The sequence below is a fragment of the Barbus barbus genome (genome assembly GCF_936440315.1).
Source record: "Barbus barbus genome assembly, chromosome: 44".
NCBI lineage: Eukaryota > Metazoa > Chordata > Actinopteri > Cypriniformes > Cyprinidae > Barbus > Barbus barbus.
Genome location: NC_136722.1, coordinates 2,258,756 through 2,277,329, shown reverse-complemented (window position 1 = coordinate 2,277,329; position 18,574 = coordinate 2,258,756). Strand labels below are relative to the sequence as shown.

The 18,574-nt window shown below is 37.8% G+C and overlaps 2 protein-coding genes across 4 annotated transcripts in view; both read left to right on the top strand.

Annotated features, from left to right (window-relative positions):
* The first annotated feature begins 258 nt into the window (after positions 1 to 258).
* On the top strand, positions 259 to 2,185 carry LOC306863092 (lymphocyte antigen 86-like). Its single transcript, XM_079406265.1, has 5 exons — positions 259 to 507; positions 793 to 879; positions 957 to 1,079; positions 1,184 to 1,236; positions 1,335 to 2,185. Exons 1-5 carry the CDS (start codon positions 363 to 365, stop codon positions 1,416 to 1,418), a joined length of 492 nt encoding a protein of 163 aa, XP_079262391.1. The 5' UTR covers positions 259 to 362; the 3' UTR covers positions 1,419 to 2,185.
* Positions 2,186 to 6,696: 4,511 nt separating this feature from the next.
* Positions 6,697 to 18,574, top strand: part of LOC306863617 (ras-responsive element-binding protein 1-like) — a 58,563-nt gene continuing 46,685 nt past the window's right edge. Inside the window, exons 1-2 of one of the 3 annotated variants that reach the window (XM_079407063.1) lie at positions 6,739 to 6,840; positions 6,941 to 7,010. In XM_079407063.1, the coding sequence (XP_079263189.1) occupies positions 6,971 to 7,010 (40 nt within the window). In that variant the 5' untranslated portion in view covers positions 6,739 to 6,840; positions 6,941 to 6,970. Of the gene's footprint in view, positions 7,011 to 18,574 lie in introns of all 3 variants that reach the window. The other 2 variants (XM_079407062.1, XM_079407064.1) reach the window with 2 other exon arrangements.

The following is an 18,574-nucleotide window of genomic DNA, read 5'->3' as shown; positions in this document are numbered from 1 at the left end:
ACTCAAATGAAAAGAGAAGTTGGACATTTTTAGATGAATGGTTTAATTGTGATGCTTTAGATGAACTGTTAAACTCTGCATCAAACTAGAGGTCAGGGCATATACAGTGCTGTTCTTACAGAGTGTAATCATTTAGGTACTTTTACAAATACAGTTTACATAATTATATCTTGTTGTATTGGAAATTAGGAAATAGCTCTAGTGCATGTTAAATAGATGTATTGACATGAAGATGGGAAGTGAAACGTGTGACGTGCTGACATTGTCTGGGGCGTTTGACCTAAATGAGAAGTTAAGTTGCCCGGTTCCAGCACATATTTCCCCTACGCTAGTCAGACTCGATCTAAAGCGACCTGCAAGCTATGAAGACACGACTGTGTGTCAGTATGTTGTTGGTTCTGATTCTGATCATGGTTCAGATGAGTCGGGTTCACTCTCAGGATCCCCAGTGGCCGGTTCACACAGTCTGCGACTCTGAAAGAATTACGGTGACCTACAGGAGCTGCGGTGAGATCAGTGTGACATACACTACTGTTCAACAGCTTGGGGTCAGTATGTTTTAGGAAATTAATACTTTTATTCACTGTGGAGATATTAAATGAATTCAAAGTGACTGTAAAGAATAAATGATGGAATAAATGCAGCCTTGGTGAACAGAAGCGACTTCCTTTTTTCCTACTGACCCCAAGCTTTTGAACAGTGTGTGTTTTCTGCTTTTGTGTTGGTTTATCTTTCATTTTCATTTTAAAATGTTTAGTGAATTGCTTTGATTTTTCCATTGCATTGTCTCAGACCCTTTGCAGGATGTAGGTTTAACTTTCCTGCCTTGCCCTGAGAGATTAACCGATCTTATAAAAATCAGATTGGCCTTGATTCTGAGTGAGTTTTCGTCTTTAATATCACGTTTCAGATAAATGACATGAAGCCGTCAGGCAGTAAGCGTGTGTTTTCCACAGGGCAGTCCATCGATGAGCTTTATTCCTCATCTGAGCTAAATCATCACACAATCTTGAAACGGGACGACCCCCTCTGTCTTCCTCATTTCCCACGTTTCAAGTTTTGTGGAAGCAGGAGAGGAGGTGAGTGAGCGTAGAACGATATTGGTTACCTTTGACAGTTTTATAATAAATAGATTGCAATAAGCCATTATTAGGAATAATGTGTTCAATTTTGATTTCTCCAGAAATCATCACCATCGAGTCATCATTTAAGTCAATAATACATCTTCCTCTAAAGGTTAGATTTGTGTATTCCATTTAAACAGCTTTGATTCATGCATGTTACTTTGAAAATGAACATGGCCTTTATTTGCAATATGTCTTGTTTATTCACAGGCTGATTTTGATCTTAATCTACGTGCAATAAATGAAGATGGCTTCCTGATTGCCTGTGTGAATGCAACTCTCATCTTTCATTGATCCTTAATTTAAGAGCAGAGGACCTGTTCTTCAGCTGAGAGCAACTGTAATATGTGTTACACTGTGGTAATCATATTACATAGTGTTGAACTCAGATGTTATTCTAATATTACTGCATTTCAGCAAAGGAATGTTTAAGTTATTTGTGTTGTTCCTCTATGAGAGACTAATTGGTCTTTTAAGGGAACTACTGAGTAAATGTCAGGGTTTTTGATGCTGTCAGATGATTTTATAGTTTTATTGTTTAGCCCTGGTCCCAGATCTTTTCAAACTATAAAAATCCATTAAGAAATCAAATACAAACAGAAAGAAAAAAAGAGAATTATTACAAAAAAGGAGTGAAAAAATACTAATTTCAATATTTGAGAAAATTATTTCAGTGTTTGAAAACAAAAATGTTACAAAGTTAGTTTTTTTTTCTCCTAAAAATTGCGGAGGACACTTACAGTGAAAGCTTGACTGAAATACAGTATGAGACAGTATCTGTGAATAAAATAAAGAAACATAAAGGTAAATATCATCACATACCATATCTTTTTTATGTTTCATTTCCAAACGAGCTGTAATTTCCTAAAAAATATGATTTAATTCTATCCTTTAGGAGCCTTAAAAATATTTTAATCAAACTGTCTGAATATACACTATTAGGAAAGCTGTTGCTGCCGTCCATTAGTCCATTATTCCCGACAATTAATGTGACTGTATCTTTGAAGGGAACCGACTGTCTTCAGAAAAATGTTCATGGTATTTTCTTCTCATCTTACATCCATATACTGGCTAATAAAATACTGGGTTATAGTTACTGGGCAAACATCTCTCTGTTCCATAAGCGCCCCCTGCTGTCAGAAAGTGGATTTATATTTTCATCCAGCCTGTCTCCCGTTATTAAGTCAACGCAAAAATCAGACCGAATTTTTATGCACAGTTGGGGGGTTGGTGAAAAAAATGAATGTCAAAACAGGGGTCCCCTGAAAAAAAGGTTGGGAACCACTGGTGTAGGCTACACTTCTTGTACTTCGTTTGGCCAGCGCAAGGTGTCACTGTGGCCTCAAAGCCTCAAAGCTTACCCCTTGACAACTCTGGCTCGATTGCTTTTCCTGAGGTAAAACACGCCCTCCTCATTACCCTACGGACAAAGAAATGTAGAAATAAATACATGTAGAATTAAAAAATTTAAAACGTAAATAAATGTGGGAAAAAATGAAAAAATACATAAGGAAATAAAATTATAAGTAATTATTTGTTTTTGCTTTTTTACTTTTCTTTGTACATTTATTTATTTATTTATTTATTTATTTCTAATTATGGCAGGATTGGCTTTTCCTTAGTTTAAGGGTCATTTTTCTCAGCGCTTCACATCAGGGTTATTAGAGTTCAGTAAAACTAAAACGAATTCATTTTTCATTACTTGAACTAAAAGCTTAAAGGGATAGTTCACACAAAATTCTAAATATATGAAATTCAGTGGCTACCAGCAACAGGTGGGTTCGACATTCATACTGGTTTGGAACAACTGTAAATGATGATATGTTCAGATATGTTCATTTTTGGGTGAACAATACCTTTACATTATATAAAGTAATAATAATAATAAAACTTTTTATTTCACTTAGTTTCCAATGCAACATCTGTCATTTACATTTAGTTTAACTTGATGTAGTAAAATGCAACTAAATAAAAATTTGACTAAACCTGAAATTTAAAATGAATAAAAACTGGAATAATAATACATAACTTTTTAATAAAACCTTAAACTTTAAAATTACAAACGAAATTATTGTTTAAAATGATTCAAAATATGAATACAAAGAATTATAGTATTTCAGTGATACTAAAATAACACTGCTTCAGTTCACACACACTAAATATTATTATTTTCAGCAGAAGTCTTGCACTGTGAATCCTGACTGTCACCAGTAGATGACACCATTAACTCTTCATGTCCCGCTGCTTCACTCCCATCCTCTCACTCACAGCACTGCTGAGGATCAAACTACTGCACTGCATGACTTCATGTGCTCTTACAAATCACTTGTTTTTGTTTTTTCCCAAGAAAGTATAGAAAGTTAATATCGGCCATTAATATCGGCCTACTGAATGAAGAAGTGAAAAGTGGAACTTTTTCAATTGCACAAGATATTAGACACCATATTTAATTGCAAGCAACACGGGTAAAAACTAAGTTTTTGCCCATTCATAATGACAGCACATACATTCATCACATGCCTTCCATTCATTTGGAGTGATGAGACCTGATAATCTAGAGACATACATACAGTCCTAATGTACACATGAAAAATTAAACAGGCAGGTCTGGTTGAAGTGTCCGTATGCCAGTGTCTTCTCACGTCACGTAGATCTGCCTCCTTCCCTATTTCAAATACATTTACTTACTCATTTCGCTTCATACAGACTAGAACTTCCATCACGAAAGCATTGCATAATCATTCTGAGCTACACATCACATGCTAGTACTTCAGTAAACGGTTCACTTTCTGAAAAAATGAAAATGTAAATATATGTGAAATTCATTTAGTTCATTCTGCGCTTGAAAGACCAGCGGGTTTCATTGTATGTGAAACTTTTATTGTACGTGGTCATTAGCAGACAACTTTAGAAAGTTCGAAAATATGTTTTGAGTCATTTAAAGACACTAGACTGCTAACAAATGGTCTTCCAGTAACATTAATAGGAAATTGTTAGCACACAAAATGTATACAGTTTATATTTGCTGTTCATCTAATGTTTTTTGTTATAATGTCACTTGTTTCAGAGAGCATTCAAATGTAACATTCTCATAATGTTTTCAAAATTATAAAATGGAATGTTTCCTTAACATTCGTTCAACCAAGAAAAAAAAACATTTAAAAAACTGAAGTTTTGAACGTTTAGGGAACATTTCAGAAATAAGGTTATTTGTATCTATATTCCAATGAGGAGCAACCACAGATGTTCCAATGGCTGATAAATGCACAAATATATAATATATTTATTCAGCTCATCGTTAATGTTGTTTATTAATAAACAGATAATTGAATGAATTCCTCAGACCCACAGTAACCAAATACAGCAACAAAAAGGGAGCAGCTTGACTGTTAGCCAAGAATCATCCATCACCATGGCAAACCTGTTTTTTCACTTCTTCTCCAACCATCCGTATCTTTGAAGAAGCTAAAGAGTCTGCTGGAACCGACAAATGCAACCTATGCCATGTGCTTATTTAAAACTGTCTTGAATTTGTTGGTTTTATAATACAGGTATTCTGGTTTTGCCCCATTTGGACAGTTATCGCTCTAAATCCGTGTGCAGAGTTCTCTTTAATCAAGCATATTTTGTCATTCGCTAGCATGAGAAGTTCAGTATGTTGTTTACTGCCATCCATCATTTGTCCAGGAGTTTCCCTAATGGTCCGATTAAGATGTTTTCATTTTTAGATTGTGGAAATAGCACCATTTAGATTTGCTGACAGCTAATATTACGCAGTGTGTTGTGATGGAGCGGCCTGCAGTGCATTGTGGGATGGCTCAGACCACGCCGCTGCTGAGGTATTCTTTCAGGCTCGTTCACAGAGGATAAAGGAAACCTTTTGTTGCTGTGAAAGGTTGTTCCCTAGCAACAGGGTTGCATTTGGAAGCCTAGGTAACGGTCAATAAATAACATCACTCTCAAGTTTCGGCTAGTTTGGAGATGGAGGGCTCGCTGCATCTTGTCTTACTTGTGCACCGAGTAGATTTGTGGGCCTTTCAGAGCGCGCTTTAAACCCGCCGTATAACCCGTAGGTGTAGTTTGCATGATAATGAAAGAAACGAACCATTGCTTCAATTTGCTAATTAACATATTTGAAAGTTATTTCACTTTTGGTGGTGTTCTGCAAAGATGCATGACTTGAACACTCAACAACCATGCAGACTTTGGGAGGAAATGATAAACCGCTTAAACAAGTTATTTATTGACCCATATAGTGACTACAAGCCCTCCTTAACAGATACATTCAAAACTAGAGGGAAAAAAGCTATGGAAATGCCGAACAGTGTATTTTTGTTTAATATGAGCAGTGAACACAGCTGGAGTTTTGTGTAGTAATTGATCAGAATTGAATAATGATAAGTTCTCAGTAGTGGATCACAATGGAAAGATGCTTGCTGCGTGTCGCGGGGGCAGGTTTGGCCAGTCTAATCAGCCTGAGCTGGACGGGGAGGGTCTAATATCATGCACCACGAGGAATTCACAGCTTTAACATCAGACAAAAACTTACAGTTCATAAAACCATGCAAAATTCAATCATCATGCAATATTTCTTTTGCCATCTGAAGTTAATTGACAGTTATTTCTCAGTACAGCCTGTTGCATGCCAAACCGAAAAATGTCTTAATGTATGTTCTTGAAGTTTTATTAATTTGATTTTCTTTATCACTAACTTCAGTTCTTTAAATGTGTTCTTTTATTTTTCATTTTACTGTAAATATATATATATATATATTGTTGTTGTTAAAGTACAAGTATTTGTCATACCAATAAAACACAGAACTATAAAATATCAACTTATACAAGTGCATCTAAAAATGCTAATTTGAATTCTTTATATTTTATTTATTTATATTTTTTGTCAGGTAATGAATTATTGTTAGTATTCAAATAAGTTCTTCATTTTCATTTTATATCAATAATACTTTTTTGTTTATATTTTATTAATAATGTTAATACAGATAATTATAATTTGCCAAGATTAACTATTGTTTTTCATTTTATGTAATAATAATAATAATAATTGATTGTTAATATTTTACTTACCATATTTTATTATTGATTATGATTATAATTTCCATTAGATTTTTAATAATAATAGTAGTAGTATTTTATTTACTCATCTTAATGTTATTATATTTTAATTACTGATTATTTAATTATTTTAGTGAACCTTCCTAACCGTATGGGAGAATGTTAATGCAGGTAGTTTGCCTAGATTTACATCTACTACTATTAACATTTCCTTTTGTGTCTGTCTAACTTCATTTTACATCCCATTGCTGTTTCTTTGTTAATTACTTTGCATAGTTTCGACAAACGAGTGTCCTGCGTCTTCCAGCCCAGATAAGATGCAGTTGTGTGTGTTTTAGTGTGTGTGTGTGTGTGATGCTTGTGTGTGTGTGTGTGTGTGTGTGTGTGTGTGTGTGTGATGCTTGTGTGTGTGTGTGTGTGTGTGATGCTTGTGTGTGTGTGTGAGATGCTTGTGTGTGGCTGCAGCTTCAGTAACACGCGTCCCCTTGGAGACTAGAGCAGAGCAGCACGTGATCCTCCGTGTCGCTGATCAGCTTTAGAGGAGAGAGAGAGAGAGCAGTGGGAGGAAAGCGAAACAAGCGTCTCTCCTCCCTAAAGCATCTCGGCGTGGGGGATTTGGGAGAGTGGGGAACTCAAACTCAAAGTTGACGAACTTTGCTCATCTTTTACAAACGCCATTTTGATTCCTCTCCGGAACAACTTTTGCAGCTTCTTTCTGTTTTTTCTTCTTTCTCTCTCCTCAGCTCATCATCATCATCATCATCATCATCATCATGTCTCGGCGAAAGCAACCCAACCCCAACAAAGTCAAACGTAAGTTACTCTGCTCTCCTAAACACTCTCTCTCTTGGGCCTGTTGTTTTGGTTTTGTGCGTTTATTTGATGTTTTTTGGCGTAACTTCGCGTTGGAAAGTTAAGAGGAGACTTTTTTCCAACTTCAGCTTCCTCGTTGTGCGAGAGACCTGATGCCCAAACCTGCTCCAAACAACGCCGTTTCTTTAAGACATCGCTCTGTTTGTGCGCACACAACTTTGTGGTTATCTTTACTAACTTTTATAAGTTTTATGGAAGTAGTTTGAAGCGGTGATGGGGTTCAAAGTCTGCTGCTGTTAGCTAGCGTTAAGCTAACGCGCCGCGGAGCATCACTTCGATCGCTATCGACTATAGAAACGGTCGTTTTTTATGTGTATACATCGTTTTGTTTGCTTTTTTGTTCGTTTGGTCTAGTTCGACAACAACCTGTTGCGTCTCAAAGTTTGTTTATCTCTTAAGCATGGCCTATTTTTGATGGCGAACCCGTTCAGGTAGTTGCTGAGGTACGTTAATTCGAGTAAAGTAACGACGGTTGGTTTGATCGTCGAAAGCGTTTTGTGATTCTGTCACATTGTTTAATCGCTGGTTTAGGACTTGTTAAGGTGTAAATCGTCAAAGTCAAGCCGATAGGTCGTGTATATGTTGTTTCTGTAAGTTGTATTAAAAGCTTTGTCGTTGTGAAGTGAAGGAATGGATGATGATTAGATCATGGTTGCTAGGCATTAGTGTTCCGCCCCTCCTCGGTGAAGCAGAAACTGAGGACAGACGGAGGTAAACGTGGCAAATTCACTCGCCACATCTTGTGCATCCTCCACCACGGTGTCTGTATGCTTTTGAGATGCTTGTCCTGTGGCTATGTAGTCGAAAGTATCTTGCTTATAAGTATTTAAGCAAGGGTAGGCACAAGGCCTCAGGGAATCATCGATAAAATACTGCAACAACATTGTTTATGCATGATATTGCATGACTAATAACAAGTGACTTACATTTCAGACAAATAGATTAGTTTGTGGATATATTTTTTATGTCCCTTATGTCTGAAAATTATCATAATGACTGAAGACAAGTCATATTTACAAAACTCAGAATTCTAGATGAAGTCGCCAAGTTGGGATCTTGGAAGGTGTGTGTTGATTTGACATTGCAGAAATGTATAAATAATATCATAATGTATTTATAATCTATATATAGAGATCAGAAAGCAAGTCTGAAGCAAATGGTGTTTCTTCACATTTAGTTGCGGCACCATGGATAAATAAGGTAGAAATGAATATTTTCTTCATCATTTTAGAATATAGTTATTTAAATAACAAACACAATATTCAAAGGAACGAGTTTCCTAAGGCAGCAATAGTTCCCAAATTAAGCCAAAGCATCTAGTTTTGAGTGTCACCAAGTAACACGCAAACAAAAAGACTGTCTGGAACAGCGTATTGTGAGCAACAGAGGTTTCTTTAATCTCTTGTCTCCAGCTCCGCTCCAGGTTTTCCATTGTGCACTCCTCCAGTGAAACATCTCCGACTTTCAAAAAACCCATTCCACTTCGCACCGCTTGCATACTCTAGCCTGGAGTGGACTGGTTCAAGTAATGCAAAGTCCCAGTACTGCTCGACCAATCACATTAGATGACCTAAGCTAGTTTTGGGGTCGTGGCAAATAAAGAAGTTTCCTCTTGCCAGGGAGGAGAGGACGGATCCGGATGAGCAGTTCACATTCCATTATGAAATTCAACACTGGAGACGAGCAGAGTCTCGAGCTGCAGCAAACACTATCACTACACGGACATCATGCCTCTCTCCATCTCTAAATATAAGATCTTATGTGATTCCTTAAAATAAAAGCCCCACCTGATGTATTTAACTGGACCACTAAGCACATTTTCTGTGCTTTTCTCTTAAATCAGTGATGTCTGATGAAGTTTGGCAGAGACTGGAGATGTTATGAGTAGGACCATACGGAGGCCTTGCAGCCTGTCTTAAAGGATCAGCTTGATGATGTTGTGGCTAAAGAAGGAGGATGTTTCCATGTGGTTTTGTTTGTTTCCTCTTTGGCTAAGGCTAATAGGAAAGTTCACTCTCATTTTTATTTTTAAAGGCACATTCTAAAGATTCAAAAGCATGCAGTCATACAAACACACATTTTTTGTTCTTTGAGCTGTGCTAATGGAGTTTATGAAGTTTTGTGGTATGTTATAGTGAATTAAACCCCAACGGAAACAGATACTGATGCTGAACTGTCAGGGAAGTTTTCAGATTCTATTTTAGCTACAGTGAATAGAAACCAAAGCATACTGTCCCAATGTGTTTTTTATTTTATTTTATTTTTTTTTGTATTTGGTGTTTTTAAATGCATTTATATGTTTCATACTGCATGCATTGTTCATACATTCTCAAACATTTGAAAATCTGGTCCCTCTTGGGTTTTTTTCTAGTGCTAATTAAAAGTATATCACCCTCCCTCGGGTCTCAGTGAGTGTCCTGGGTACTGACATTATCTAAATTCATTATAGTAATTCCCAAGATACCTACACAGCAGGCCTCGGTGGTGTCTGCCAAATGATATACACTTTACAGCTCTGCTTTGCATCACTCAAATTTACATTTAATTTTATTTTATTTTCTATCTTCGATTGACCGTACTACTTGAAATGCCTTGTAAATAATTGATCCCAGATTCAATTGCATAACGTGCATCTGAAATATCAAATCTTGTTTTAGGTACTAATGTTAGGCAGCTGGACCTGGTTTATGCATTCTTTATCCATTTATTCAAGATGTTTTGCTGCACATTTTAGTGGTTTTATTGGTTACTAATGCTATTGAAGTCTAAATGAGACCTTGAAAATCTGCAACCTGATGGAGAGGGACCTGGTTTTGGCCCTAGGGCATGATGGGTTGGTCCTTTGGCTCTCAAGCTATATTTAGCCTGCCTTTTTTAGATAAGATTATATTCCATCCCTCCGTAAGGCGTATATCGGAGACAGGAGCACAGCGGGGGAACAGCTTGGATGGAGTGATAGATGGAGGAGAAAGACCCCTAAGGTGTATTTGTAGTTGTTTCCACAAATTGGATGTTTATCCATAAATATTAGGACTCTGTTGTAATTAACATCACACAAAAGAACGGGATATTCAAATAGACAATCTCATTCCCAAGAATGGCAGCGATTAGTTAGAGATGCGGAGTTGTGGGTTTAATTGTTGTAGGGGCTTGTTGATTTTATTAGCACACAGAGTAACTGGTGTTTAATTAAAATGATTGGCTTAATTCAGAGTGACAGGCATGCTTCTGTCTGGAGGTCTGCACTAGAATAGTGTTGGGTGCTGGCACTTTAGCCTCAGCTATATTTGTGGTTGCCCTGCTTGAAGCCCCTCATTGCCTGCTGTTTGTTAATGCAGTAAGAAGAATGCAGACATTTCACGAATGCTGCTCTGCCTCCTCCTCACCGTGGCTCATTATTGTTAACAGCCTAGATGTGTCATATATGGAACTGCAGGTTTAACCTCAAATTTAACCAATCCTCTCTGTGATTGCAGGAGTTGTCATGGCCCACACAGGCAACATTTATCTTTGGCTGTGAAAACATGAAAAACGTTTGGTTCAGAAACAGTGAAGCTGCTGAAGAACTAGCAGTTGCAATAGATTTAGTTTAACACAGGGCTGTCCAAACTCGGTCCTGGAGGGCCGGTGTCCTGCAGAGTTTAGCTCCAACTCAACACACCTGCATGGCAGCTTCTAGTATGCCTAGTAAGAGCTTGATTAGCTGCTTCAGGTGTGTTTAATTAGGGTTGGAGCTAAACTCTGCAGGACACCGGCCCTCCAGGACAGAGTTTGGACAGCCCTGGTTTAGAACAACTGTGATGCTTTACTTTAGGGGTTATTAATGACAAAAATAACCTTATAAAATTCATACACTACATGGTTGAGTACATAGTGCATAAGTAGTATATAAGTGTATAGTGCATCATTTGGGATGCAGTTAATTTGTTTTGTATTGCTGCTATTGTTTTTAGCACAGGCATAACAACGGAATGACATTGCCATAGAAACCAACGCACATTACATAAAATGAAAGAATGTTTCTGGACACGCAAACTGGATATGAACAGTTGCAATACACTGTAGACAGTCTAGATCGGATATGCACTGATAGTCTGAATGAGGCTATGTGTTCTATAAGTCTAATTTGAATCTAGATTTATTGTTCAATAGCTTTTATCGAAAAGCTTCATTAAAGTGATTATCATGCTTTTAAACGCTGCAGGATTGTTAAGAACCTTTCATCAGAGCACTGACCCAATCATCTGCCATGTTAACTAGTCATCAGGCTAATGGGCCATAAGGCTCAATGAACACCTCTGAAGCCCTGTTACTGCGGCCCGTCTTATCACCTTTCCCCACTTCTCCCCCGAGCCGCTCCAACCAGCAAATAATGCCGGTATTTGCTAAGAGTTCAAAGTCTAACCCAACGGCTATCACCGATGTGAAAGAATGTCACAATGGAGGAGAGGACAGGGCAGGGATGGAAAAAATGGAGCTCTAGCAAGTTGAGGAGAGGAGAGGAAAGACAGGAAGTGAAACTTGCCTCTTCTCTGAGGTGGAGGGGGAAGAGATGAAGGAAGTGTGCGAACAATAGTGAGTTAGTTGCATGGCTGTTTTCCCTCTCTGAGATTCAGACAGCTCAACAAATACACTGCAAAAAAAAGCTTATCTTAGTATTTTTGTCTTGTTTCTAGTCAAAATATCTAAAAATTCTTAAATTAAAATGCATTTACTAGATAAGCAAAACGATGCAAGATATTTGGTCTAATTTGAGTGCAAAATAAGTAAAATGATCTGCCAGTGGGGTAAGTAAAATATTCTTAAAACAAGATTATTTTAGGCTACTTGCTCCACTGGCAGATAATTTTACTTGTTTTAACAAAAATGCATTAATTTAGTTTTTATTCCTTGGAAACAAGACTAAATATCTTACGTAATTTTGCTTATCTAGTATGATGCATATTAATTTAAGAATTCTTTTATATTTTTACTGGAAACAAAAGAAAAATACTAAGTAAGATGAGCCATTTTTCTGTGTGTTGTAGTCCTACTAGTGGCTTTGACAGCACTGGCCTTGTTTTTATAACTTTTTTTTTCTCTCTCTACTTGTTGTTTCCTCAAGATAAGTGTTTAAACTAAATCTGAAGTGTAGGCCGACTGATATACGGCTCGTTTTCTGTCTCAGCTCTCGTTTGCTCTCTCAAGCCTGAAGCTCACTCTCTCTCTCTCTCCCTCAATGCCTGCCTGCCTCTCTCTTGCTGACTAAACCGTTTTGTCAGCTGGCAGTTGCTCACAGGATTTGCGATAGCTTCTGGAGGCTGGGACAAGGGGGAAGGGTGGTACTCACAGGCAGCACTTGTTGCTTAGTGGAGCTGGCCGAGAGAGAAAAAAGAGGGAGGGAGGGAAGAAAGGGTGGAACAGACAAGACGAGAGTGGTTGCAGAAAGAAACAAAGAGGCCAGCAGCATCACACAACCGGTTTCTGTCTGACTACGTGTGAGGGAGAGAGCGTGCAAATGATACAGTTGCACTAATCGTCATCTTGAGCTGGGACGCTGTGCGTCCCAAAAAGGGTAGCTTCGTCGCATGTTCTGCGTCTGACACGTTTGAGGACATACAGACAGGCCTTTGTGTAAACAGTGCAAATCTGGTGTTCTTATGTCAGGCGCTAATCGAAAGCCAAGAGGTGGTTGTTTGCTCCCATCTGCTCAGCTGGTTTGCCACCCTGCAACTCGATGGGTAACAAATATAGACCGCAAGGATGAGCTGCCCTAATGACATGTTACCTGGCGGCCGCAGTGCATGCTGGGAAAAGATGTAATCCTGTGATGCAGCTCGGCAAACATGACATGTTGACCACATGTTGAGCAGATCTGTTTATGGTCTTTGTGTCATTTTTGTGTTGCTCCTTTATACTGTGGAAGATAAATATTGAGTGTGATTTATCATTAAGACAATATTAAATGTTAATTTATATTGTCATTGTACTAAAAAAAATATATATATATATTTTTACTTTTTTAATTTTTTTTAAGCAGGATTAAAGAAATTACAGTAACAGAAACTGACGTGTGATGTCTGACTTGGCAAGCAGATACCTTCTTTATTGTCATTGTTTTGTTTTTTTTAATGCATTGTACAGCACTTTGGGCTGCTCTGAAGGCAGTTGAAATGTGCTTTATAAGAAAATAAACTAAAATATGTTAATTTGATAAATTCAACACTAACTTTAAAATCGTAAATTTTTACCCTTGTTTAGCCCTGGTTTAAAACCCCCTGCTTTAAATCTTGTGACATGAGATGTGGAATTAGTTCCAGACAGTAACATGGGTAAAAACCTAAAACACGTAGTGATGCACCTAAATTTTGTGGCTGAAATAGCAAAAAAAAAAAAAAAAGAAAGTTTGTTTGAAATAGTTTTGAAGGGTCACAATCAGTATTTAATTAGCACTTTTCTGAAGATGCATTTTGACTGAATGCACTACAATTATCCAAATTATCCTATTACTCAATTACCCAAACTTTATTTTCATTTTTTGGCAAAATGAAAACTTCAAATTTGGTTTCAGTTAAACAAAAATTTCAGTGCATCACGACTAGCCATCTCATAACAACACTCTGGGATAGCAGTGAGTTTTGCACTTTTTTCACTAAAGTGCAGTGCCATGTGTTGTATTGAAAGTTGTGCTTTGTTTTCAGTCCATCCCTGGTTTATATTTGAAGTCCCTCCATGTTGAACTCAAGTAATCAAGCTTCCCTGTAGCTGTTTATGCAGTGATGGATAAGAAACAGATCATTCAAGTGCATAACAACCTTCCCTGTCACCCCCTTCTTCAAAACCGAACCGTACACATACCAATCCGCATCCACACCCACACACATACAATGTCCTGCCATCTCCGCTTATGAGCTGAAAAGTGCTGTTGTTTGTTCTGCAAACACAGGACACACCTCCGATCCACAGAGACTGGAGCGCATGCCCCTAGTCCTGCTGAACCTCAGGCTCGTAAAGAAGTTAGAGACACACCTTCTTGCAACCTCTTGTGCAAACACATGGGCCTCCACCTGAGAGCATCCCTTTGCACAGCTGCTATGAGTGCAGGGGGGAAGGGAGGATGAGATTACTGGACTGGGCTTGGGATGGAGGCGGAGACAGGATGGAGGCGGAGTGAGGGAAGTCAAGGAAGGGAGGAAGAACTGGAGGCTTTAAGACGCCACCAGCATTCCTGGTTCACACTTTCTTAAATAAAACTACTCTTGCACCTGCAAGTTTAGACAAAATGGTTGGTCCTATTTGCACATTTCCACCAGACGTTTCCAGTCAGGACGGTCTGACTAAGATGCGTGTCAGTGTAATTAAGCAAGCACCGATACTGAAGAACTCTTCCTGAAAGCTACACCTGGTCCACTCAGTAAAAACTCCCAGAATCCGTCTCAAAACCATCACACTCCTCAATGACAGCTCAGCCATTTTGAAATAACACCAGGCCACGCTCCTTCTGTTTAGGGACATCAGCATTAGAAAAGATAGGAGATGCTGATATGCTGGCTACTGTTTCCAAAATAAATGCGTCTTTGTGATGGAGCCGGCTGGCGTGATGTGTGAGGGGGTTGGGTTAGAAAGGTCTAGGGTGCTCAAGCCCAATTTTGGGCTGCGAATTTGAATGGTCAGGTGAAAGGTAAAGGTGTGTCTGCCTCGCTGATCTGGGGTTAATGGTACACCGTCTAGCTCCCATGGGAAACAAGGAGTCAATGGGGCAGGCTCTGCTGACGCGCCCCTGAGGAGACGCCACAAAAGACAGCGAGCAGGGTTCTTTCTTCTCCTGAAACCTGGCCTTTCCCATCAGGGGCTGTGTACACAATGAGCAGACAGAAACGCTGCCTTCCTTCAACACCTATTTCACAGCAAGCCTACATGCTTGCATATTTCTGAGGGACCCACCCAGAAGACGTGTTAAAAACCATGAAGACAAATCAAGAATGTAAAAGTTAGTATCTACTTGAATGAATTTCACACCAAAAATAAGACAACATATTTTGAAAAAGGAAGTTGTCCTAAATTAGGCTTAATCTTCGTTTAGCTTTCAATTAGCCTAACTTTCTTTTGCTTTGGGGGTGAAGCATGACCTAAACATTTCTTGACTTTTTCATGAGATTCACTCACCAAGTGAACAAACCATCTCTCAAAATTTGTGAACCAGACTTATTGTAGGGCCCTATGATATAAGTACATGAACACAATCTCTAGAACTGCTCTGAGAGTCACTTCATGAGCATTTTACCATTTCTTTTGAGAAACTTAAAGGTCTTCACAGCAACCTGAAAAAATAAAAGTTTGCTTTACTTGAAGAAACTGTGACAAATATATTATTTAATGTAGTGATAGTATTAATACTAATAATAATTATTTAAACATTATTTTTTAGGGAATATTTACCAGGGAAAAAAAAAAAAAAACATTTACCAGAATATACTTAGCAGGAAAATGTAAATACACAACACAGTATTTCTGGAAAAAATAAATAAATAATAAATTGTTTTATGAAATCAATTAATTAGATATGCCTTTAATTTATTACAATTTAATGAAACCATTAAAATTGAATCCAGAAAAATAATGGAAAACACAGTATTTGGTAAATAAATAAATTAATCTGAATTTGAGAAAAAAACATTTCATAGGGCCTTACATTTATTATTATAATTGTTTTTACTTTTAATACATTTTTGTTAAATTGTGTGTTTTGTGATTTCAATTAATTAGACATGCATTATGATGAATAAAAATGTAATTTAACCATTAAAACAGTCTAGAAAAAAAAAAACAGAATGCAGAAAAAATAAAACACCGGGCCCTACTATTTTTCTCCTGGGCTATAGCTGGTTGGATCTTGTTCTGTGCTTACAAACAACTGTTTGTGTGAATGCAGCATAATCTGACCTGTCTGTGCCTGTCAATGAGATTATAAGAGCGGATGAGTGGTAACTTCCACATTTCAAAGCATCTTCATTAGAGTTAGTCGTCAGAAAACCATGTGGACACATCTACTTCCTTCATCTATTTTCCATCCATCCGCAGCATCTCACAAAACTTGTCTGTCCAAGGAGTGTTATCATTAACCAGGGAGTTAGGATTCCACTTGTGAACTTTGTTACCAAGTGCTTGGGGAAAAGTAGAGCAGAGGCAATAATAAACTTAATCAGAGAGCAAAGAAGATAACCAGGCAGTGGATTGGCTCATGGGAAGACCAGATCAAGGGTCCGTATGAAAGTACAGACTTTACAAAATGCACGTCAGGGCTCTGACAAAATGGCTGCTTTGCTCATCCTCGCGGGTTATGGTTACTTCTAGCCTGTATTTTGTGGTTGTGCAAGTTGAAATTTATGAGTTTAGGAATTAAATAAATCTTTTGAAACTCGTGCAGATATTTACAGACAGTCATAATCTTCAGCACATCAAGCTTAAAAGCTTAAAACCTCCTCATTTGAATGAAAGGTCCTTCAGGCGCCCTTGGTGTTTGATGTGCAAAACGTCTGTTTTGTCTCAATGTTGCGTAACTAGTCATAAAGTGGGTAGTGTCCCTGTATTGTCTTCTCCAAGATTGCGCTCATTTCATTCTGTCATAATCTTTGAACAAGGTCAGTGGGCTGCTGATAAGTTATAAAAAAGTTACAAAGAAATTGACAATCCTGTAGAAAACTTAGCTAATGGCACAAGATTTGTTGCACTTTTGCATTGTTTTGCCTGTAGAAAATGTTATTAATCTCACAAGATTTGTTGCACTTTTGTGTTGTTCTGGCTTTTAGATCACCATAGGTTTGTTCCCAGATTTCAGGTGTTACTTCATTTAAAGCCTTGCCTGATGATGGCAGGATGATGATTGGTCACTTTTGAGCCGCACGTCTGTGTTTGTGATTCAACCGCGTGTTTCATGGCTTGCTAAGGAAATGGCCTATCCCACAAGGCTGTGTGTGAGTCTGTTAAACCTCTGCAGAACAGGAAACGGTGGATACTGGATGTTTTTTCAGGTTCTCATAATTATGATAACTATTGTGCTACATTTAGGGAATTGTTCATCAGAACTAGTGAAGTAAATGGTTTCAATCTTTGCCAGAGGAAAGCAGACAGGAAAAGTTCTCCTCAGTTCTGCTAATCTAATTTTGTTAGTGGTAAACATTAAATACTTAATCAGGTCGTGCTCTAGGAACCTCTCGCCAAGAAAAAAGTGTTTAGAGCTCAAAATCAGTGGAGGAAACCAGAACTTTTTTCATTGTTGAGTCATGTGACTGTTTCTGCTAAGCCTGCCCGCCTTTGTTTGAAACTTGTAATTGTCCCTTCCTGTGTGTTTTAACCCCTTTTATCCTTTAAGGACCTCACAATGTTGAGGGCTGTCACCCACCCACCAATGTGTACCCACTCTGGTGCCGCCTTACATCTGATGGGACCCTCTTTTATCATTGTGTGGGCAAACATTAAGGGCCCTATAGAGATGGAAATGAGGCCTTTGCTGCCCTGCAGCCGAAATGCTGGTGCCCTAACGCCTCTACAGACTGTCATGGAATTACAAAAGAGATTAGTCTGTAATGATCACGGTCCGTCCTTTGGCTGCTGCTGGGCTTGTGTGCTTTCTTTCATTTCTGTACCGGCTGATGTCATTCAGATTCGTTATTTAAAGGTGGTTGCAATCTAATTGACACTTAAAGGACAATACAAGCATGAATAACAGCATGCTGTGATGTCTACTGGATAGCATTGTACATTTGTGTATTTTACTCCCAAATTGAGTCTTTTGAGTTTTACATAATTTTCCAATTTAAATATATGCATTGGAATAGTACGTGACACTTAAAATACTTTTCTTTTTTTTTGAAGCTGACACACTTTGTAAGAATTAAAGTTTTTAAATTCTCTATTAAAATTGCTACATAACGTAGAAGGATTGGAGCTCCAAATTACATGATATTTAATTGTCGTTTTCACCAGCATTACAGTAAAAATCTAATTAAGTATGATTGTGAAATGTCTTTTCTCAATGATTAAACCACAAAAGGCTGTGTAAAATAGGTCATATAAGTACTATAAAATATAAATGCTGACTGTTTGTTTTAAAGAATTGCATTTGAGGCATCCACAATACAGTTTTTCATTCATTTGCAGAGTTATGATAAATGATCACATTGTATAATGGCTAGCTAAAATATAGGTGTAACAAAGCTTTAATTTCAATCATGTCACGTATACGGACTACTCTGTACATAAATGTAATTTTTTCAGTTTCAGTTTGGTGCTTTTGGTAAAAGCTTAATTGACCCTTTTTCTTGTGTGGAATGGCATTTGGTGATTATAGCAAAATGCGTTGAATGAATTGAATACTCTCACATCAAGTTCTCGCTTTTGGCTTGTTCTTTCTTTGTAGACGGTCTGTGCAGCCTTTTGTAGGATGGTCTGCCTGATGCTAAACACCAAGCTGCCACATTTAGGGAAATAATCGTGACTTTAACACTCTCAGGCCAGCAAATTCT